Source organism: Nematolebias whitei, chromosome 21 (assembly GCF_014905685.2).
Source record: "Nematolebias whitei isolate Nwh7 chromosome 21, NemWhi1, whole genome shotgun sequence".
Taxonomy (NCBI): Eukaryota; Metazoa; Chordata; class Actinopteri; order Cyprinodontiformes; family Rivulidae; genus Nematolebias; species Nematolebias whitei.
Genome location: NC_056518.1, coordinates 32,896,955 through 32,919,581, shown reverse-complemented (window position 1 = coordinate 32,919,581; position 22,627 = coordinate 32,896,955). Strand labels below are relative to the sequence as shown.

General features: G+C 40.8%; 4 protein-coding genes across 4 annotated transcripts in view; 2 read left to right on the top strand and 2 right to left on the bottom strand.

Annotated features, from left to right (window-relative positions):
- Window positions 1-4,988, bottom strand: part of smc6 (structural maintenance of chromosomes 6) — a 25,426-nt gene extending 20,438 nt beyond the window's left edge. Inside the window, exons 1-4 of the mRNA XM_037694833.1 lie at window positions 4,823-4,988; window positions 3,542-3,695; window positions 3,343-3,454; window positions 1,104-1,209 (exon numbers count right to left, since the gene is read on the bottom strand). Coding sequence (XP_037550761.1) covers window positions 1,104-1,209; window positions 3,343-3,454; window positions 3,542-3,695; window positions 4,823-4,860 — 410 coding nt within the window. The 5' untranslated portion in view covers window positions 4,861-4,988. The remainder of the gene's footprint in view (window positions 1-1,103; window positions 1,210-3,342; window positions 3,455-3,541; window positions 3,696-4,822) is intronic.
- A 2,836-nt stretch (window positions 4,989-7,824) lies between these two features.
- Window positions 7,825-13,548, top strand: LOC119427251 (tudor domain-containing 6-like). The gene is made up of 2 exons (XM_037694832.1): window positions 7,825-11,124; window positions 12,352-13,548. Exons 1-2 carry the CDS (start codon window positions 7,825-7,827, stop codon window positions 13,546-13,548), a joined length of 4,497 nt encoding a protein of 1,498 aa, XP_037550760.1.
- Window positions 13,549-16,729: 3,181 nt separating this feature from the next.
- LOC119427250 (ankyrin repeat domain-containing protein 66) lies at window positions 16,730-18,623 on the top strand. The gene is made up of 3 exons (XM_037694831.1): window positions 16,730-16,868; window positions 18,189-18,417; window positions 18,521-18,623. Exons 1-3 carry the CDS (start codon window positions 16,730-16,732, stop codon window positions 18,621-18,623), a joined length of 471 nt encoding a protein of 156 aa, XP_037550759.1.
- A 1,690-nt stretch (window positions 18,624-20,313) lies between these two features.
- The window catches only part of adgrf3a (adhesion G protein-coupled receptor F3a), a 20,952-nt gene continuing 18,638 nt past the window's right edge, over window positions 20,314-22,627 (bottom strand). The window contains exons 9-10 of the mRNA XM_037694830.1: window positions 20,455-20,490; window positions 20,314-20,379 (exon numbers count right to left, since the gene is read on the bottom strand). Of these exons, the coding sequence (XP_037550758.1) occupies window positions 20,314-20,379; window positions 20,455-20,490 (102 nt within the window). The remainder of the gene's footprint in view (window positions 20,380-20,454; window positions 20,491-22,627) is intronic.

The following is a 22,627-nucleotide window of genomic DNA, read 5'->3' as shown; positions in this document are numbered from 1 at the left end:
ACATAAGAACAGCTAAGCAGCAGAACATAAGAACATCAGAACATAAGTTCAAAAAACGTTCAATACAAAAACAACTGGACTTTATTTGTAACAGAAGACATGCTGCTTTGCATCAGAACATAAGAACACAAGAAGATCAGAACAGTCAAACGGCAGGACAAAAGAACATCAGAACACAAGAACATAAGAACAGCCAAACAGCAGGACATAAGAACATCAGAACATAAGAACAATGCAGATTTGGTTTTCATTATAACTGTAACAAAACAGCAGAGTGCCTAAAGTAAACTACACGAAAAAAAGAGAAGTGTGAATGCTGAAATTTGATGAAGAAGCTGAATCCGAGTTGTTAAAATTAAAAAGTGGAAAACCAGCTAAATGCTAAAAGGATCAAAACACGAGCTAAACACTAAAATAAGCTGAACACTAGTTAAATATGAAAAGTAATAGGACACTAGCTAAAAGGAGAAGAACACCAGCAAAACACTAAAAGAACAGGGCACTAGCTAAAGGCTAAAAGGAGCAGAAAGCTAAACACTAAATGGAGCAGAACACAAGCTAAACACTGAAAGGAGTGAAACCCTAGCTAAAAAGGTATAAAAGAAACGTGAGCAAAAATCTCTAACTTGCAAAACTGAAGAACACAAGCTAAAAAGCTCAATATAGCTAAAGGCCAGCTAAAAGTAGAACAAACCTTGTATAAAACTAAAAGTAGCAAAACGATAGATAGAATTTAAAGCAAATAGCTAGCTAAAAACTGAAATTAGCTAAATGCTAGCTAACAGTAGAAACAGTTAGCTAAAAGCTAAGAGTAGCCAAGGATAATGTATCAAAAGGCTAATTATAAACGAAAAGTAACAAAAGCAGCAAAAGCCGAGCTAAACACTGAAAGTATCTGAAGATTAGAAACAGATCAAATATCCTTAAGTAGATTTCAAAGAGAACTGTGTTTGAATGAAGAGCTCTTTTCGTATTTCTGTAGGGAAAATGCAATGAATAGCACCCATCTCCTGAATGAGCCGAACATTTTATGAATTATAAGAGATTACAAAAATGAATGGGAGAATAAAGAGAGGAAAACAGCAGAGTTCTCCCAGACTTACTTTTCACCGGCTTTCACAAAATCCTTCAGCGACACCCCTCTGTTGGTCACACAGGCCTTTCCACCCAGGCCTACAATCAGGGCGGTGAGAATGGCACTTTTTCCACCTGAGAAACAAAACCAGAGGGAGGACTGCATCACAACAGAGGACATTACAGTTATGTACTGATTTAACAGCAGTATGCAAATATTCACAAATCATACACGTCTAGAAACATCACAAATCAGTGTAGCTACAGAACAACTGCACCTGTCCAGAGTTCACCGAGTTTAAAATACACAACCAATGGTGTGCAGAGATTTGAAGAGTGAATGCTTGTAGTTTTTGAAATGAGTGCTTTTCAGGACTGGAACTGAACAGAAAATGCAAGTAAACCTAAATGTTTTAGGTGCAAAATATTCGAGAGGGTAGAAGATACACTGCGTCGAAGAACAGAGGTAGATTTTATTTATTGGTTTATTTTTTGCTTGTTCGATGCGGCGCAGAGTGATGGATCCTGGAAGGTGAGCGGAGCAATTTTATCCACCACCAGGTGCAATAGTGGAACAAACGACATCCGCCTGGCGAGCTTTAAACCGCGCACACGCTTCAAGCAGCGCCCCGTCTGACCGACAGCTGAGCTGCTGTCCGACCCGATTGCTGATCCACCATCTTGTGTTTCTGCTGCCTGTGACAGAAACGCTCTCAGTAAAACTTTCTGCACAACAACCAATCTGCAATTGAGGTGCACATGCAGAACTCCATAGAGAAAAGTGCGGATTTAAGAGACCGTCAGGTGCGCAGGGTCACGAAGGTGAGGAAAACAAACCAGCAGAAAATCACCAGGATGAAGCTGCGCTGGTGAAAGTGTCTGTGACAAGATTAGCATAAGACTGTTCATCTTATTCAACTACAACTCATAAAACTCCTAAAAATATATACTATCTGAATCTTTTCTGGTTTCTCTGGCTCGAACTGCACGAACATCATCAACGTTACTAGCTTTGGATGTCTTGGATGAGGCAGCAGAAGGTGGATAAACTTCTCGGCCAAGATGCCACTTTGCTCTGTCTTCAATGCGACACTGCTTGTGCTCTTCTGCCTCATCCATGGTTCTTCAGTAGCCCTGGTGTTGGAACTACAGACTCTGTTCACACACAGATATTAACAGGTCCTGCAACATCTGCTCAAGGAAATGATTGCGTTGGACATTCTGTATGGTTAAACCACGTTGCTGCATCTTAACTTGTCCCTCTATGCCAACTTCACTGCTTCTGAGTTCTAAATATCTGAGCCTCTTTAAATACATCTCGTCAAAAATTACAATGGAGACCAAGTGCTACAATATCAACTCCAGCAATGAACCTTCTGCCACAAAGAACACCCAGAAATCTTTGACTGGTGTCAGGGATTCAGCCTAGTCCTGGTCCTCTCACCTCATGCAGCACTCCAACAGACTTTAAATCATGTCAGGATTACATATTTTGCACATTAATGCTCCTTCCAAAAAGAGATGTGCTGAGGTTATGGTTTAGCTAATACTTGGGAAATTTAATTGATGCGCATCTCTCTTTAAAGCCTCACGTTGAAAACTTAAAGAAACTGAAACTGGGTTCCTTTTTCAAAAATAGTTCTTGCTTAACTCTGAATGCCAGGAAACACCTTGTAGCTGCTTCTTACCAACGATACGATGACGTTATTTACATGAATGCTCCTGCCAGCTGCTTGCAGATGTTGGATGCTGTCTACCATGGTGTGCTAAGGTTCATAACTGGTTGTAACCACCGTACCCATCACTGCACCCTGTACTCATTGGTCAGTTGGTCAACATGTAGGCTCTCACACTGGTTCATCTTCATCTATAAATCACTCCTCGGCCTGCTTCCTTCTTATATCTCCTCCCACATGTCATGTCGTCAGTGCAGTTACAGCGTGCGCTCTCAGGCCTTCATTACCTGCAGCGTTCCCTACATGGTGTTAGCCATATTGGATTTTGACGTGGCGAACCAGTTCTCTAAAGAAAACTTTAAAAGTCTAGATTCAACTGCACACCAAAATGGAAGTCAGTACCTCAGTTATTTTTAAAGTTATCGTGTACACAACATACAAGGACGGACAGATGGAGGGCATTTCCAATTCCACCTTTTCGGTCTGCACCAGGGGAAAAAAAGAGTAAATTTTCAGAGCCCCAGAGAGCGTCAGGACTCAAACACATCAAGCGTAACAGAAAATCAGGACGTTGAGATGTTTATTTACTCACTTCCGTTGTTGCCAACAATGAAGTTCACATGTGGCCCAAACTGGAAGGGACCCAGAGAATGATGGCACATAAAGTTTTTCAAAGTGATGCTCTCTATGAGACCAATGTCTCCCTGCAGAAACATGCAGAACGTGATCAACCAACCATTACCGCAGGCGAGGTGTACAAACATGAGGTTCGCAGATTTTTCTTAACTCACTGAAGCAGAGTAAGTGGAGCTATTTGAAGATGGTCCCTGGTGGTTTGAATCATCCGGAGCAGTTTCAGCCTTCGCCGCTGTCAGTCTACGGATCTTCAGACTTGTCTCATCACAGAGCACTTTACCTTTCCTCTTAATCATTTCGACAGATTCACTGAAAAAAACGGACCAACCAGGTCAGTCGTTATCAGGATCAATGCTTCCTTCAACGATTCCCTTGAAAGAACGCAGGTCTTCCCTCAGCTGCTACATCACATTACAGTTTAGCTAATGGAAACCTTGGAGGCCATCTTGAATCAGACAAACTCCAAAAGTTAACTAGAAGAACTTCATTTCCTGCTAAAATGTAGTGTGAATACTTATTGCTGAATGATTTTTGCTGAAAGCTACTAAAGAAGCTGAAACCAGCTGAAAAGATATAATTGAACTGTTAATGCGAGTTGAATTTGAACAGCTGACATTTGCTGAAACGGGATAATAAAAGTGGAAAGAAGCAGAAATATGTAAAAAATAAATAAATAAACAGCTGGATAGAGTAGAAATGTAGCAGAATAAGCTGAAATAGGCCAAGAGGCTGAATAGACTAGAAAAAATCTGACATTAGCAAAAAAAAAGTAACTATAAGAGCTAGAAAAGTCTGAACTCAGTAGAAAGAGGCTGAAAAGGAAAAAACCCGGCTGAAATTAGCAAGAAAAAAGAAAAAAGGCTAAAATTAGCTGAACAAAGCTGAAAGGAAGATAAGCTTAAATGAGCAGAAAGGAGCTGAAGCTGAACCAGAACAAAAGCTGTAAAAGGTTTAAACAGCTAAAGGTTTTTGAAGGATGTGGAGAGACATGACTGAAAAAGATAAATATTTCAAAAAGTAAAAATTACACAAATACCAAAAGTCACAGAAGGAATGTCCTGAATGAGCTGAACATTTTTGATTTATGACTTGTTGAAATAGACAAATATATAATCGTGTGATGATAAAAATCAGCGTGAACGATTTAAAACCATTCATACTATTATAAAATATTGTTCTCCAAACAGTAAGTCTGTAAACAGGGACTGTAAAGATGCTGTTAGGAAGCCTCAGACATGGGGGTGAACAAAGCTTCTTCACATTCTCATATTAATTATAAATCTTTGAAATGTGAAGTAAACTGATCCTCTCCACGGAGCGACCTGACATCACGTGTTTCCTGGAGCAGAAATAACTTCACTTTACATAAAACAAAATAAAAACACCTCAGACTTTTACTAAACTTCTGCTTTTCACGTTCAAACACGAAGCCTCACCATTCTTCGACTGTCTGGAGCTTCCATCCACAAACCATGAGCAGGTGGACCCGGTGGACCAGGAGGAACCAGCTCCTCTCTTCCTGCTCCAAACGAACCAAACACGGAACTCACGGCGCGCTCTGTGATTGGCTCAGAGCCCACCTGGGGGCGGGGCTCTGAACAATCAAAGGCTCCGACACCAACCTTTCGCTCGGATTTTATGACGCATGTCAATCATGATTAGAGGTTTTAAAACGCCACCTGAGCACGTGACTCGTCCATCCTGCCAGCGCGTTCCTGAAGGACTCACCGAGAGGACAGGATGGCCACGTAGCCTCCAACAAACCGGTGAGAAGGTGTGAAGCTAAATTGGTCTCAAAGTAGTGGGCCTGTTCACTAATACCACGCCTTCATTTTACATTAAAATTATCTTGTGTTTGTTAAAGTTTTGTCCAATTTCCTGTTGTTGAAACAACTTCTGATGAAAATACATGTGAAGAAGAAAATTGTAATTAACAGTTCAGACATTTTTAGATGCTAAATAGAAAGCAAAGCTTGCTGGCGCAAATGACAATTGTACATTAGAGCTGCTTTAGTATGGAAAAAATAACCAATCATAAATATGTTGGTCAATAATTACAATTATTGGAAATCGTTATTGAGTTCGGAAACGGCATGTATTGCACTTAAAGAACACCTTAAATGTGAAATTGTCCTTGATGAACCTTTAAAAAACGGATCATCTTTATTCAAATATTGGCTACTGGTTAAAATAATAAGCACTAATTGATTAAATGTGAATAAAGTTAAAAGTTTTGTTGGCAAACCAAAGAGTTGATTGCTTTTAAAGTGACTGTTGTCAATGATGATGAAATAATAAGTTTGTATTGATTAGAATTACAGGTTGGTCTGTAAAACAATAAAACACAGGAAAAAGTTGACAAATGGGGGTGTTTTAAAAAAATGGAAGTGCATTACTAGAAAATGTAAAAAATAATCATTCAAATAAAAAAATTATGAAATATCAAGGGAGATTTTTCCCTTTCAAAAACACTTAATGATTAAAACCAAACCGCATTCCTTTTAACTTTCTTACAATCGTAGTTTGCATCACAAAATTACAATCTCCCAAACTGAGGTTTTTTGTTCGCCTAAAGTGAGTTAAATAAAGTTGATCCCAGTTTCTAGTGTTTCAGCTTGTGCATTCTGTTGCATGTGTCAAACTTTAATCTCCATATTTGTCATTCAAACAGCAAAACGCACTTAAACACATGAACGATGCAAACACCAAAACACAATAAAAAAATGCAACAGAAAAACGCTACAAAAGAAAAATGATATCATGGAAAATAACAGGAAGAAAAAACATCTAACCAACAAAATAAATGCACAGGAAAAACGCTGCAAATACCAAAACACTAAGAACCCCACCAAAATGGAAACTCACTCCACAGGTCTGTTTAAGAAGTCTAGGACCCAGTTGCAAATGGAGGGGCTTATTCCTGTGAGTGTTTGTCCATCAGGGTTTGGGGGATCATGGTGTAGAAGGCAGGTGAAGTCCACAGAGAGCAGATGGATGTAGGAGTCCTGCTCCAGGTGAGAGCAGTGCGGACCACAGAGGAGATGGTGTCCTGTGTTTGACTCATGCACACTGGTGAGGGTCCTCGTTGATGTTGACGGTAGTTTTGATGTGGGTCATGACCAGTCTTTCGAAGCATTTAGCGACTATCGGGGTGAGGGATACTGGCTGGTAGCCATTCAGACCAGTCGCAGCAGAGCTTTTAGGAACTGGGATGGAACTGGGGAGGATAGTGAATGTAGTAAAATTAAAGGAGACTGGTGTTGTTGGTGGGATGAAAACGGGTCAATATTCATTTTAGATCCTGTCGAACAAATGTGATCTATGTCTGATAGTTGGGTGCAGATGTCCCAGCTTTTCACTACCCCTGAACACAGCATTAGTTGTGAATCTGGACCATGAAGAGATTCTCAGCCAGGCTATTTGTGCATGGCAAGCACATTGGATATGATATGAATTGGCATATTTTTAGTGCAGTTTGAAATGTGCACCTTTTAAAAAATTTTATCGTTGTATTATTTTGTGAACCCTTTAAAAACTAATCTCCATAGATATTCTATCTTCTCAATAACAGGTGGTAGGTGACGATTTCACGCCCGCTACTGTTATTTCATTGGTAGATTTGCATCCAATGATTACTTTTCTAGAGTGTTACTAAAATCTTTCCAAAGGTTCATCCCAACATTTTAGTTGAAAATATTTCACAATGTGCAATTTTCTAAGGAAGTATGAGCATCTTGGCTATGACGATACCACATTTCAGGTCAGTATTTGTCCAACTGAGTATTAGGCATTTGTTTGTCTGTTTTGCGAATGTTAATTATCTAGAACCTTGAATAGGGTCAACTGCAAAAGTTAGTTGCACATGTTCGTGCTAAGATTGCTTCCTGTTTCATTAAATTTATTGTTACGATTATTTATAGTGATTCTTGATGTCCAACTTCAAACAAGACAACCAACATTTCACATGCACTCAGGGGCAAAGACGTGCACCTTTGCCTTCATGGTGGTTAATAACAAGTGGCTACATATACCCCTAATTTATGAACAACAAAATTCTCTACAAAATTAATTGCAATTTTATTTAATTTTTATACAGAATTTAAATGTAACTGAATTGCCTTTGGGGAAAAAATCATTAAAGATTTGTCTTCTGAGAAAATCAACTCCCTATTCTTAGACTAAACTTTAATTCTGCTGGATTGCCAACAGAATTTTACCTTACAACAAGTTGACATAATTTAACATAAAATCATCTGTCCATTTTCTAAACCTGCTTAATCCAATTCAAGGTCATGGGCTTACTGAAATGTATTTTTGTAAATAATGAAATGTTAGATGTCAAAGTTGTGCTTAAAGTGCTAGTTTATTGAAAGGAGCTTAAGCATTAATATACCCATTGTTTTCACTTTGCAGGTGTATTTGAGCTGTTTCTTTGATGATGTGTTCAATTCCTGGACTTCCATCGCCAGGATTAGAGGTGTCTGTGCTCATCACCAGGGTAAACCTAAAATCCAGTCATGGCTTGCTGGAGTTATGGGTCAACATGGATGATGGAAAGAAATGCATTTATGAGCAGATGAAGGAGGAAATTCAAACCCCCCAGAGAAGTTTTTACAGATCGGAAGGAAAACCAGGGGATCTCTGCGTAGTTTGCATCAAAGACAAGTGGCACAGAGCAAGGATTGTATCGATCCAAAGTGAAACTTACAATGTTTTTCTAATTGACCAAAGCCAGCCTCATGCCACCACAAGTGAAGCTCTAGCATGGAGCAAGAGTGGCAGTTTTCTTCTTCCTCCTGAAATTGAATTGTGCATTCTTGCAAATGTCATGCCCCTACAAAACGAGTGGCCTGAAACGGCCTCAAAGTTTTTGATGTGTTTGCCAAGGAAGAAGTTTAAAGGACTGGTTCAGGATGTGTTTATGCCAGACAGGATTATTCTCCTTGAGATACCAGTTGTTGCGAACTATATGTGTAAGCTTGGAGTTGCAAAGAAGATTAAAGCTGATCAGTCTAAAGGACTCTTGCAGAAATATCTTCATGCAATCAGAGAAGATTTATCAGAGTCCCTCTGTTTAACATTGGAACCGGAACCTGATGTCCCCTGCCACTTTGTCCAATGTGACCATTACTTTTACCCTGAGCTGACAATTGACACTTTTGAAACAGTTTACGTGACTGAAATAATCAATCCTCTGAATATTTTTTGTATGCTCTTCATTTTTTCCAAAGCAGTGAAACTGTTGTCTGAACAGATCCACCAGCACTATGAAGAGAGCTCATATTTTGGACCAGCACAACCACAGAGCTGCGGGGATCCTTGTGCAGCCAGAGGAACTGATGGAAAATGGTGCCGCTCTTTGCTGAAGCAAAACATCGAGACTAGTGAGGATGCTGCCAAGGATGATATAGAAGTCTTCCATGTGGATGCGGGCAAAACTGAACTGGTTAAAGCTGAAGACATTAGACCGCTTCATGGAAAATTCCTGAAAATGCCAGTTGTTACATATCTCTGTTCTCTGAATAAAATAACAAATACTAACAGAGAGGAGGCCGCAGACAAGACTGATGATTTAAAATCAATGCTCCTTAACCAGATGGTGGTTGCAAGGTTTGACCACTACAATAAACATCAAGACGTCTACTATGTCACGCTTTACTCAGCTTATGATGCATGTCTGAATGATATTTTTCTTGAAAAAGCTGGACCCGTTTCATTCTCTGAGTCTGAACAAGCTTCAAATGTTCACAATAATGCTTTGTTTCCCATTTCCTTGGAGGAAAAAAAGACCATTGATTTGCTTTTCAAGGCCAAGAAAATTGATGGTTTTCAAGAAGAAACTGGGTCAGGCACAAAAATACAAGTGGGCAACGACCGTGTTGATGACTCGTCTACTTCTGGCAATATTACTCGTACCAAAATAAGCGCTGTTCCTGTACTACACAATAATGGACATCTTTCCTCAAGCTTACTTTCTGAAGTACAAAATGCTTGTGATGACAGTGTGTTTCCTGTAGGAAAAACTGTTCATGTAAAAGTATCTTGCATAGAAAGTCCACAGAAGTTCTGGTGTCAAGAAACGGAAAGTGCAGATTCTTTTAGACAGCTTATGCAAGATCTTCAAGCCCATTATGCATTTGCCCATCCTCAGCCACTAGTAGAGTCTATCTGTGTTGCTCGTAATCCAGAGAATAAAATGTGGTACAGAGCAAGCATCGTTGCACGTCATGACACCCCTACTGTCGATGTGAGGTTTATAGACTATGGTCAAACTCAAAGCATCCCTTTGCGAGACGTGCACCCCATTGATCCAGTCTTTTTGCAGCTCAAAGCGCAGGCTTTTCAGTGCTGCTTATTCATTCTGAACAATCCTACTGAGCCCACTCACAATAGTTGGACTGATGCTGAATTTAATGAATTCCTGAAGTTTGTGGATCCTGGTACATCATCAGACACGGAGTTGAAATGTCTTGTGAAAGCTGTAACTTCCGATGAAGATGGTCTTCTGGTTAACGTGGTAGACATTCAAAGAGAGTCTGAGAGTGTGTGCGAGCTTTTGACTCAAAAACGTGCTCAGTCTAAAGTTCAGGAGCAAATGCCTTCAGCGATCTCATTGGATGGATACTGTTATTCCACGCTCAATATTGAGGTGGGTGGAGAAGAAAAAGTGTTGGTAACCTCTGCAAAGACTGTCCGTCACTTCTACTGCCAACTGCACAGAAATGCACATGTGCTGGACAAACTGATAAAAAATATTGCAAAACTATTCAACAAACCACAGAGTTTAGAGGACACCCCTGAACTTAACAGCATTTGCTTGGCAAGGCACATTGATAAGTGGTACAGAGGTCAGATCGTAGAAACATCTCCAAAACTTAAAGTGCACTTTGTTGACTATGGAGACACTCTTGCCATTTCTAAATCAAGCATTTACCCCTTTCCTTCAGGATCGAGCGTTGCAAGGTTTGTTCCTGTGCAGGCTATTCCACTTGCACTATTTGATATGCCTGCTGATTTACCACAAGATGTGAACCAGTGGTTTGCAGATTTTGCTGTTGGTCATAGTTTTACTATTTCAGTTGTCGCAAAAAGTGAAGAAAGGAAGCTAATTGTTGAACTGTTTGATGGGTCTCTTAGTGTAAACATTATGGTCAGAGAGAAAGTGGAAAAAATTAAGCTAGCCAGGACTTGCATGAATCAAAACACTGACGAGCACCTTTCAGTTGGCTCAAAAGCTGCTTTACCAGATGGGGACAGTTCAGATCAAGAACTTAATGAAGCATCTGTAATTAAGACAACTGAACAGGAAGACGACCACAGCTGGAATACACATAAAGACTCTCCACCACAGATGGAACAAGAAAAGGTTTTAGATGGACGAAATCCAACTTTGGGTGTCGTTTCTGTCAAAGAAACCATTGCAGAGATTTCCATTCAGGATTCTCCCAGCTTCCTAAAAATGTCTCCACATTCCACTCATGTTTGCCCAGAAGGAAAGGGTAAGATCTACAGGTACAAGTGGCCCACTGTTTCCCAAAACATGATTGTGGATGCTCATGCTTCCTACATTGTGGGACCAGATCACTTTTGGTGCCAGTATACAAATACAGAAGACCTTACTATTGTAACAAAATTTGCTGAAGAGGCTGGGCAAGCACACACCGTGTTCCCATCTGGGGAGCTGGAACCTGGCAGTCAGTGTATTGCTTTTTCCAACAACCTGTGGTACAGAGCTCAGGTAATTCAGAAAGTTGACAAAACACTCAAAGTTCTGTTCGTTGATTATGGCAACGAGTCTGTGATTGACATAAATAAGGTTAAACCACTGCCTTACAGTCTCCTTGAGATACCTCCTCAAGCATTTTTGTGCTGTTTGAATGGTTTTATTAAGTCAAGTGGCTCCTGGGATGACAAGGTTCATGATGAATTCCCTAAACTCCTGGTCAATAAGCCACTCAAAGTGACAATTGTTGATCTAGAACATATGGAAATTGGAATACCTCGATATACAGTAACTGCTGAATGTGATAAAGTAATAATTAATGAAATAATGCAGAAATACTGGAAATCATTTTCTGGAGAACATTCACTGACCAGTGTGACACAAACAGACATTTTGCCTCAAAGTATTAAAACCGAGAGCAACATAACTAAATTTGCTTCTCGAGAAAATACCAGTACTTCCATATCCAATGTGCCAGGCATGGCAGAAAGTCAAGCCAAAATGGTGTACACATCATTTATTGCTGAACCGAGTTTCTTCTGGTGTCAGTTGGCCAACACTGAAGATCTAGATGAAGTATCACAGCTTGCTCAAGAGGCTGGACAGGCAGAACAGGACATGATATTTTCCAAGAGCCTCAGTCCTGGCAGTCCATGTCTTGCTTTGTTTCCAAGTGACAACCAGTGGTACAGAGCTCAAGTACTTCATAAAAGCGAGGAAACTCTACACGTCCTGTTTGTTGATTATGGAAATGAGTCTGAAGTTGACATTAAGAATGTAAAACCTTTGACCCAGAGTCTCCTGGAAATTGCTCCTCAGGCCTTTTTGTGTTGTCTGAATGGATTTGATGAGTCCAAAGGATCCTGGAAGGTTGAAGCTTCTGATGCCTTCTACAACCTTTTGGTTGACAAACTTCTCAAATTGACAGTTGTTGACATTAACAACCATTCAGAGATTGCAGTCCCTCATTATTCAGTAGAAATTGAGCACGAAGAAATAAATATACATGCAGCTATGTTGCAGTACTGGAAACCAGTTACAGAAGACTCTTCTATGACAGAAAATCAACAATCAATCAACTCAAGTCAAGTTGGTCCTGACCATTCTGACACAGCACATCTTTGTGTGTCTAAAACAACTTTAATGAAAGCTGACATGTTCAAAGATCCAGTGATATCCAGGGCTCAGACAGAGATGATGTATGCATCTTGTATTTCTGAACCAAGTTTCTTCTGGTGTCAGTTGGCCAACACTGAAGATCTAGATGAAGTATCACAGCTTGCTCAAGAGGCTGGACAGGCAGAACAAGACATATTTTCCAAGAGCCTCAGTCCTGGCAGTCCATGTCTTGCTTTGTTTCCAAGTGACAACCAGTGGTACAGAGCTCAAGTACTTCATAAAAGTGAGGAAACTCTACACGTCCTGTTTGTTGATTATGGAAATGAGTCTGAAGTTGACATTAAGAATGTAAAACCTTTGACCCAGTGTCTCCTGGAGATTGCTCCTCAGGCTTTTTTGTGTTGTCTGAGTGGATTTGATAAGTCCAAAGGATCCTGGAAAGATGACGCTTCTGATGCCTTCTACAACCTTTTGGTTGATAAACCTCTCAAATTGTCAGTTGTTGACATGAACAACCATTCAGAGATTGCAGTTCCTCAGTATTCAGTAGAAATTGAGCATGAAGAAGTAAATATACATGCAGCTATGCTGCAATACTGGAAGCCAGTTACAGAAGACTCTTCTATGACAGAAAATCAACAATCAATCAACTCAAGTCAAGTTGGTCCTGACCATTCTGACACAGCACATCTTTGTGTGTCTAAAACAACTTTAATGAAAGCTGACATGTTCAAAGATCCCATGATATCCAGGGCTCAGACAGAGATGATCTATGCATCTTGTATTTCTGAGCCAAGTTTCTTCTGGTGTCAGTTGGCCAACACTGAAGATCTAGATGAAGTGTCACAGCTTTCTCAGGAGGCTGGACAGGCAGAACAGGATACAATCTTTTCTAAGGCCCTTGGTCCCGGCAGTCCATGTCTTGCTTTGTTTCCCAGTGACAACCAGTGGTACAGAGCTCAATTAGTTCGCAAAAGTGAGAAAATGCTACATGTCCTGTTTGTTGATTACGGAAATGAGTCTGAAGTTGACGTTAAGAATGTAAAACCTTTGACCCAGAGTCTCCTGGAGATTGCTCCTCAGGCCTTTTTGTGTTGTCTGAGTGGATTTGATGAGTCCAAAGGATCCTGGAAGGATGAAGCTTCTGATGCCTTCTACAACCTTTTGGTTGATAAACCTCTCAAATTGTCAGTTGTTGACATGAAGGACCATTCAGAGATTGCAGTTCCTCAGTATTCAGTAGAAATTGAGCATGAAGGAGTGGTTGTGAATATGCTGATGGAGAAATACTGGAGAGCAGAAAGTCTGGAAACGGGTTAGTAAACTTATCAGTGATTTGTTGTCTGGTATTAAAAATTGTCATCTGTTTGACGGGTAGGGCTCTATAGGACTTTACTATTTTTCTTATGTTTTTTTTCTTTTTCTTTCCAGAAACGCATTTTAAATTTAAAGCCTAGAAAATACACAAAGGAATGCATGTTGCCTACCACCTTCCATAACAGATTCTTAAGCTATGATCATCTTATGTTGAGAAATGATTATAACTGTTTTGCACAAACTTTGAAAATAGCATTATGCACAATCTCATGCAATATTGCAATATCTCGTGATCTTTCAGGGTCTGTTTGCAATAAGGCTATATGTTGTGAATGACTGAGCTACTTCCAAGTCAAAATTTTACTTTACTATCTGTAAAATTGAAGCAGTTATAGACATTTGGCTGTTTTTCAAGGTCAGTTTGCTATAGTAGCCATTTTAAACTGGGTTGAGACCAAAATCTGGTGAAGTGCTGAAATCTATTCACAAGAGAGGTTAGCCAAGAAGAAATGTGACACTGAAAGGACTGAAGAGAGGAGACAGGAGATGCAACTTATAGCAAAGCTGGAGGTAGCTAAGGCAAAGCAGAAGGCATATAAGTTGTATGGGTGGCTGGACATGAAAGAAGGTGAGAAGAATTTGTATCAATTGGCAAGACAGAGGGATCAGGCTGGAAAGGATGTGCAGCAAGTTTGGCTTGTTAAAGATAGGAATGGTAATGTTCTAACAAGTGAGGAGAGTGTGACGGGAGGATGGAAGGAGTACTTTGAGGAGCTAATGGATGAAGAGAATGAAAGGGAAAGAAGAGTAGAGGTCATAGAAACTGTGGATTAGGAAGTGGAAAAGATTAGTGAGGGTGAAGCTTGGAACACTCTGAAAAGAATGACGAAGGGGAAGGCAGTAGGACCTGATGACATAACAGTGGAGGTTTGGAAATGTCTCAGAGAGATGGCAGTGAGGTTTTTGGCTCAAATATTTAGTGGCATATTTGAGGGTGAGAAAATGCCTCAGGAATGGAGAAGTGTGCTGGTGGCCATTTTTAAGAACAAGGGTGATGTAGAGTTGTAGCAACTACAGGGGAATTAAGTTGATGAGTCACACAAAGAAGATCTGGGAGTCGTGGAAGCTAGACTTAGACGAGAGGTGACTATTAGTGAGCTGCAGAATGTTTCATGCCAAGAAAGAGCACCGCAGATGCATCTTTGCTTTGAGGATGCTGATGGAGAAGTACAGAGAGGGTCAGAAAGAACTCCATTGTGTCTTTGTGGATTTAGAAAAAGCATCTGACAGGGTGCTGAGGGAGGAGGTGCGGTGTTGCATGAGGAAATCTGGAGTGGCAGAGAAATGTTAGACTGGTACAGGACCTGTATGAGGACAGCAGGACAGTGGTGAGATGTGCTGTAGGAGTGACGGATAGAATCTTTAAGAATTTTCAATATTAAAGTAGTTTTGTTTCATTACATGACAAAACTTTATAGAAACTTTAAGTTTGATGGGTTACTGTTAAATTTTATTCTGAATTATTGAAATTACATGTGCCTGAACACAAACGACTGGGTGAGCTGCATTGCACAGTGGATAGTCCTGGGACAAAAATGATTGGACTTTTTGTTCAGTGGAGCTGTCCCTGTTTATTATTCTGTGTAGTGTTGGGTTGTTTGTTCAAGCTGTTAGTGACTGTAATAAAATAAAATAAGAAGTCACACATAAGTCAGATATTTTACTCGATGTCTCAAAAGGGGCAAAGCACTTCCTGTTCTGAAAGTTTCTGGTATGTGAAACTAAAAGTAAAGTGATGTAATCTGACCCCTACTCTGTAGCATCTTCAACATTAGTATTTATCAGGTTGCTGTCCTATCAGAAGGCCTACGTCTTATAGTCACGGTTCATCACTGGACCAAACGCACGTTGACAGACAAAAACTCGAGTGTTTCACCTTCAGCATCGGGTGATGCTGAGATCAAACTCAATTCACTTGAAGCTATCCAAACTTTGTTCCTAAAAATTATGATAATGATTATGAACATTCGTTCATCTTTTCTAAAATATCGTTTGTTTTGTTTCAGCTTCTAACCCGACCATGTATCGATAAATGCCTCTGAAGAATCAAAGTTGGAATTGACCTGTCTTCATTTTTATGAGCCATATTTCTTGTCTTGTAGTGTTTTCACTGTATGAAGTTTTTTGTGAAATAAATGTGCATCAGTAAATGCTTTGTGAACGTATTTTATCATTCCCCCTCTCCAAATTTGTTGGAAAATGTTCAGAAAAAGGTTTGAGCTCAATCATCCAGGTAGATAACAAAAATAGTTAAATTGTGTCATCTGGACCAGTTTCTTTAAGTGAGAAACGTTTTGTCCCCCATCCAGAGGACTTCGTCAGTCCGCAGCCAGTCAGCCAGATCTGTTCCATAGGTAGCCTTCACTGCTGTGTTTCAAGCCAACCTCCTGTTGGAATCTCAGAAGTAGACTAGATTCCAACAGGCCAAGGCCACCACAGAGTAAACTTTATAGGTCTTGGCCACCATCGGCCACCCCCTGGCTCCTCCACTGCACCTGGTTGTGGATTTGCCAGGATCCATCACTGCGCGGTCTCAGACAAGTGAAAATTAAAATAATGATAAAAATAATAAACCCACTTCTGTCCTTCTACTCAATGTAACTCTGTGCTTGAATATCTTGCACCATAAACATGAAGGCTTATTTGTATTCCTTGTTCAGTTGCAGTCCAGAAAAATATCTCAAAAACTACAAACCTTCAAATCCCTCAGACTGGGAACAACGGTGTAGTAGCGCTCGTTTGAATAGAAAGTCGGGCTCACGGTACGAACAGAAATCAAGACTTCTGTAAAGGAACACCCTCGTAGGATTTTATTTTTCGTTCTTGCTTGGAGAAATAAAATAGTTGTATGTTTTTCATGCCACTTGCTATTCACATCACCTTAAATTTAAAATGATTATCTACTTGTGCACATAAGTCTAACAAAAATTGTATTTTTTTTCTTGACTAGCCAACGGTTAAATATTTTTTTATTTCATTATATCAAATCTCAAATGTCATGCTTGGACATACCCTGATTGTCCTCGTCACACAGCAGATGGCAGCGTTCCTTTTCAAAAGCTTCAGGTTCGAGCTTCCGCCATGTTGGATCCATGCACGGTTGCTAGGCAACAACTCAAACAAGATGACCGAGCTGCACCAAGCTGCTGCAGCAGGAGATTACCAAAAGGTTGAAGAACTTCTGACGCAGCAGAAATGCTGCCCCAATGAGAGAGACGTGGACTGGAGCTACAAGACTCCTCTGCACTGGGCAGCAGCCAAAGGTAAAGGCTTTAAACTGGTTCTGTCACGCACCTGATGCTGAAGGATCAAGTTCTCTCTTCTGCTGGCTGCAAACCTGTACACAACACTAGATTTCTCTCTTTATGCAGATCTACTTGGAGCTATCCTGTTGAATAGTTGTCAGAAACAATTCTTATTTAGAAAAAAGTTATAAAACATGCACGAAAAAACAAGAAAGCATCACAAACTTTAACCTAAGAATCCCCATACGATATTAGCATAGAACCACAAAATGGCATTTTAAGGCATAAATCTGACAAACGTTTAAACAATGCCATTTTAGGTTATTTTGTACTTTGCAAAGAATTCCCTGTGGTATAATTAAAAAATATCACCCTCTACAATATACCATAACATCCCAGCTTTATTTATCGAGCACTTTAAACACCCACAGGACCAAAGTGTTGTGTATATAATGAGAATATGTACTGTATGTTTATATGTATAACTATAACAGGCTTTAGGAGTTTTAATCACATTTTGACTAGTAAATCACATTGTGAGGGTTATGTTTTAAAATGACATTTTATGCTTTCTTGTCTCTAAAGATGTTTGAACATTTAATAAACACATGACTGATAATACCACAGGCAAACTAGAAAACCAAATTCAACAGAATTTATGTAAAAACTGTTATTTCTATTTCATATTTGATCATTAAATGCATTACAATTAAAGCCGGGAGGAAACCGGAGTACCCGGAGGAAAAAAAAAAACACGCATGCACAAAGAGTTCATGCAAACTCCCCCCAGAAAGCTCCCAGGCCGGGATTTGATCTGGCAACCTTCTCGCTGAGAGGAAACAGCTCTACCAACTGAGCCACCGTGCCCCCCAGGGCCAGATTAACACTTCACTGTAGGCAACAATCTTCAAGAGCCCCATTATCACGACCCCAGAATCCCCATATTCTGGCAAAATACAGAATAAATTACCATAATACAGTAAAAATACTTTAAATTCTAACTACCAAGTGTATCAAGTGTGGCACTGCCACCCATAGCGCATGTAATTGTGTAAAACTTGGCTCAGAAATAAAGAAGTTGCCAAGTGTAAGTGTATGGTAGTCCTGCGTGTTTTAGAGTTTAAACTAATAAACATGTTGACAGGTTATTTTTTTTATTAGTTACTTTGGTTGATAAACTTGTTCTGTCCTTTGCTGTGCGAGGACGTTGAATCCTGTTTTGCTTTGTCGATAATTCTTTTACAGGAGGAACCTCTTCCAACAGCACGTAGGAACTTCTGTTAACGTTAACAGGATTTTTAATTTGCATCACACCACCCTGTATTCACTTTTCCACAGGACATGCAGAGATCGTCAGGCTCCTCGTTGAGCACGGCGCCAGGCCGTGTCTAAAAACAGAGCACGGATGGACTCCGGCCCACTTTGCAGCAGAGTCCGGCCGGCTGGCGGTGCTGCGGCTGCTGCACTCCCTCCACGCACCGATCGACAAGGAGGACTGCTGCGGAGACAAACCAGTGAGGCTGGCCCAAATATACGGACACCGAGACTGTGCTCGGTTCCTTAAAAGGTACAACCCAAAGCCCACATCCTTCCATTTGTCTTCTTTAGTGCAACTCCTCTACAGGAGTTGGAGAACATTGAATTAACCGCCCTGTTTTTGAACGTTGCAGAGCGGAGACAGAGAGCCAGGCCTACCGCAGGAAAGCGGCTCAAGAAGGGATTTCCATGGATGATACAGATGAGGAATGGGCCGAACAAAGCAACGTTAATTAAATGGAGCGGTAAACTGTAGTCCTCTGTCTCTGAGGGATTTGAATGTCGGATGTGTAGAAGTTACACTGTGGAGAAGAGTCAAAGTAGTAGCAGAGGGACGGATCCAGTCAGGTGGAATTTATCCACCACCGGGCACAAGGGCAGAGCCATGGGGTGGCCAGTGGTGGCCTTGACTGCCATAAATCAATCTTCGGCCACCCCTATCATTTGAGGAAACTTTAATTCAATATAAAAACTAAAAAGCGTCGTTTCCTCAAATGATAGGGGTGACCATATATGACGGCAGACATCTTGGATTTTGAACTGGCAACCAAATTTTGAAAGGAATCTTTCTTTATTCTTCAAGTTATAATTTTTTACAACATGCATAAATGGATGAACAGACGGACATCACTCTGCGATGGTGTACAAAAGACCACCAGGGCTCTCTGTTCCTGTGTTCTAATGATCTGAAGCAGACTCGCTGAGGCAGATCCATCTTTAAAAGTTTACTTTAAGCTACACATGTAAAGTACAAAATCACCAGCCCTGGGCCATCACTGCCTCTCCGTGCGGTTACAAGTAACGGCGCCGAGCGTCGGTCGGAACGCACATTTTCTTCAGCGCTTGGCCACGCCTCCTCGGATGTCACAGCTCATGGAAAGTTACAACACTAAATGATGTGACCAGCTCTGAAGCCAATGAAACTCATCCTTAAAATATCAAAACACTAATGCAGGGCTATTCAACTGACGGCCCGGGGGCCAAATCAGGCCCATGGATGAACTCGGTTCCGTCCACAAGTGGGTTCATTTTAAATGAAACTAGATTTTAAACAACAAAACAAATTTATTTAATGACAGTAACTCCTGTATGTCCAGCCCCTGAGCTGTAGGTTCTCAGTAACTGTGGCTCCCTGAGCAGTTTAGCTGAATAGCCCCGCTCTAGTGTTCGTCTGTTGTTAGTGCAGGCGTGCGACTAAAAGTCCTTCCTACCAGAAACAGAAACCAGAAGGTCCATCTTAACATTATACTATAAAAATTTTAATACAAATAATCACACATTTCCAGTAAGATACTATAGTCTGATAAAAAATATTTCATAATCTGAATTTACTAAAGGCAATATGGTTAAACTGCATTCAATTTAAGCTTTATGCACTTTAAGCTTGCTGCTAATATATTAATTAAAATACACACAATATTCTATTCACATTTGACATTTGTTGTCTTAACGTCGGATGCAAAACAGTTTAAATGTCATCGTTAAAAAAATGTGATTATACAATCGATGTGAACGCCCGATAACTAAAATAAACAGTCGCATCACAGAATAAATGCACTTCATTAAGATTCATTAATTGGGGGAGTGGTGGCGCAGAGGTTAGACAGGGTGGGCCTGTGGTCGGAAGATCGCCTGCTCAACTCCCGGTACCGACATCAAAATGTGGAGGGGAAAGGTGAAGCACCCACACCTGCCTCCATCCTCATTTGCCCCACTCTGAGCCCTTGAGCAAGGCATCTGCTCATCTGGGCGCCCTAGCAGCTCCCTGCTCCACACGGGGCTGTGGTTGCGTCAGGAAGGGCGTCGGGTGTAAAAATAATTGCCAAGTCTTGGTGTGAGTTAGTTCTGTGACGAAGGGAGCCGCCGAAATAAATAAAAAAATTAAGCATCTACAAATAAATGTGGCTTGTTGGTCTACGTGTTGATTTTATTTCTCAAACGAGCCCAACTTGGTGGATGAGGCTGTGCTTCCACTCATGCTGGAAACCTGAGCCTGGAGATCACACAGAAGGATGTTGAGCGAACACGTTTATTCACATGCACGCAAAGGAAGTGGTCGTTCACTTACTTTCTTCCTGAAGCACTTCAGTAGGGCCTCACGTGTCTGTCAAAATCACATTAAAGCACTTTTCATTATACTTTTCAAAACTAACAAGTGATTTAAATTACAATTTAAAAGAGTCAGCCATTAGGATTGATCTATGTAGTCATATAAAGTCTTATGTTTTAATATCTTCTTCTCCATGGTCATAGGGACAAGAAAGACTCTTTTAATTCAAGGATTTACTTTTATGGGATAATAACAATCGTCTGGTCTTTACCAGGTCCTGAAATTATTCAAGTGGACAAAAACACACAACAGATTATTTGTTGAACAGAAGCAAAGACAACATGCAGACGAGAGAACATCTGCATCCAGCAGCTTCTAGAACCTTCTCTAGCAGCAACCTCTCTCTGTGGTGCTTTTCTTTCTCAGTCCCTCAGGTGGTTGTTGAGGAGTTTTGGCCCACTCCTGTTTCCCAAGTTGTTTCAGTTCATTGAGGTTTGCAGTTGTTTGTTTGTGCTCAGCTCTCTGAAGGTCCCACCGTCAGGTTGAGGTCTGGATTTTAGCTGGATCATTGCATTTCTTCTGTTGCTGCTGTGATTGGGATCGTTGTTCTGTAGCATCCTGACCCAGTTGGGTCCAAGCTTCAGCTGTCAAACCATCAGCCTTCCACTGCCGTGCTTGACAGTTGGTATGAGGTATTTGTACTGATAGGCTGTGTTTGCTGCTGTACATTATGTGTAAACCTCTTTACTTTGGTCTTATCTGTCCAAAGTACATTGTTCCAGAAGTCGTGATTCATTCAGAGGAAATTTAAAAACCCAAGTCTTTCTTTTTCCTGCGACCCTTCCAGACAAGTCATACTTGTTCAGTCCTTCTCCAATTATTGTTATGACCTTTAACCTTTATGCTAACTGAGACCTGTAGACTCTGAGACCGAGTTCATTTCTCTGATCACTGCACAGTCTGACCAAGGGGTGAATTTGCTGGGATGTCCCCTCTTGGAAGATTGGCAGCCATCTTAAATGTTTTCACTTGTGATTAATATTTTTCTCTGTAAAATGACGCACTCCAAATAGTCTGGAAATAAAATGTAGCGTTTCTCAGATTAATGGGCATCATTGCAGCAAATTAGGTCAGTTCAGTCAGCAGCGATTTAGTTGTTACCCCCAACAATTGTCAGTCGGGTCATCTGGACAGTTTCTTTTTTTTTTTTTGTGCTGAAACGTTTCTCCTTCCATCCAGAAGGCTTCATCAGTCAAGGAAACACACATAACAAAACTGATCAGTTTTGGAAAAAAAAAAGAAACTGTCCAGATGACCCAACTGACAATTGTTGGATTTGGATTATGGAGCATGGACTTTGTTGATTTAGTTGTTACTTCTCCTCTTCAGTGCTATGGAAGCAGCAAGGGCAGACTTGGTTTTGCTCAGCCAGTGTTTCCATTTTGGCTTGAAGTTTGTCGTCTCCCATTGTGGAGTGAAGAGGGGGACATCCTCCATGTTGTGAGCATGATAACTTGAAAATTAAGTGACGTACTGACTTTCATTTTGTTGTGTGGCTACATATATAAAAAACATTCCTTTCAAAAATTGGGGTGCCCTGTCAAAATCCAAGATAGCCACCACCATATATACTGTATGTATGTAAACTGACCATCACTTGAGGAAACCATGCTTTCTAGTCTAACAAGTTTGAGTCAGGTCATCTGGATGGATTCTACACTTTCTAGTTTTTATATTACTTAAAGTACAGTTAGTACAGTTTCCTTAAGTGATCGGGGTGGTCCAAGATTAATCTGTGGTGGCCACGGCCACCACTGGCCACCCCTCGGCTCCTCCATTGCACCTGGTGTTGGATGAAATTGCTGTCCCCACTTTCCAGGATCTGACACTATGCGCCACATCGGACAAGGATAAACAGACCTACGGATTTTCTTCTCCACAGTGCAACTCCATCCATCCATCCATTATATTTACCCACTTCTTCCTTTTCAAGTCGCGGGAGTCTCTGGTGCCCATATCCAGTCCTTACTGTGGAAGAGGTGGGGGACACCCTGGATAGGTCTCTAGTCCATCACAGGGCCAACTGGACAGATCTCCAGTCCATCACAGGGCCAACTGGACAGGTCTCCAGTCCATCACAGGGCCAACTGGACAGATCTCCAGTCCACCACAGGGACACCTGGACAGGTCT

Coding starts and splice junctions, on each gene's coding strand:
- LOC119427251 (XM_037694832.1), top strand. CDS start 7,825: ATGTGTTCAATTCCTGGACTTCCATCGCCAGGATTAGAGGTGTCTGTG. Junction 11,125..12,351: donor ACCTGTGGTACAGAGCTCAG/GTAATTCAGAAA, acceptor TTCTGGTGTCAG/TTGGCCAACACTGAAGATCT.
- LOC119427250 (XM_037694831.1), top strand. CDS start 16,730: ATGACCGAGCTGCACCAAGCTGCTGCAGCAGGAGATTACCAAAAGGTT. Junction 16,869..18,188: donor GCACTGGGCAGCAGCCAAAG/GTAAAGGCTTTA, acceptor ACTTTTCCACAG/GACATGCAGAGATCGTCAGG. Junction 18,418..18,520: donor TGTGCTCGGTTCCTTAAAAG/GTACAACCCAAA, acceptor TGAACGTTGCAG/AGCGGAGACAGAGAGCCAGG.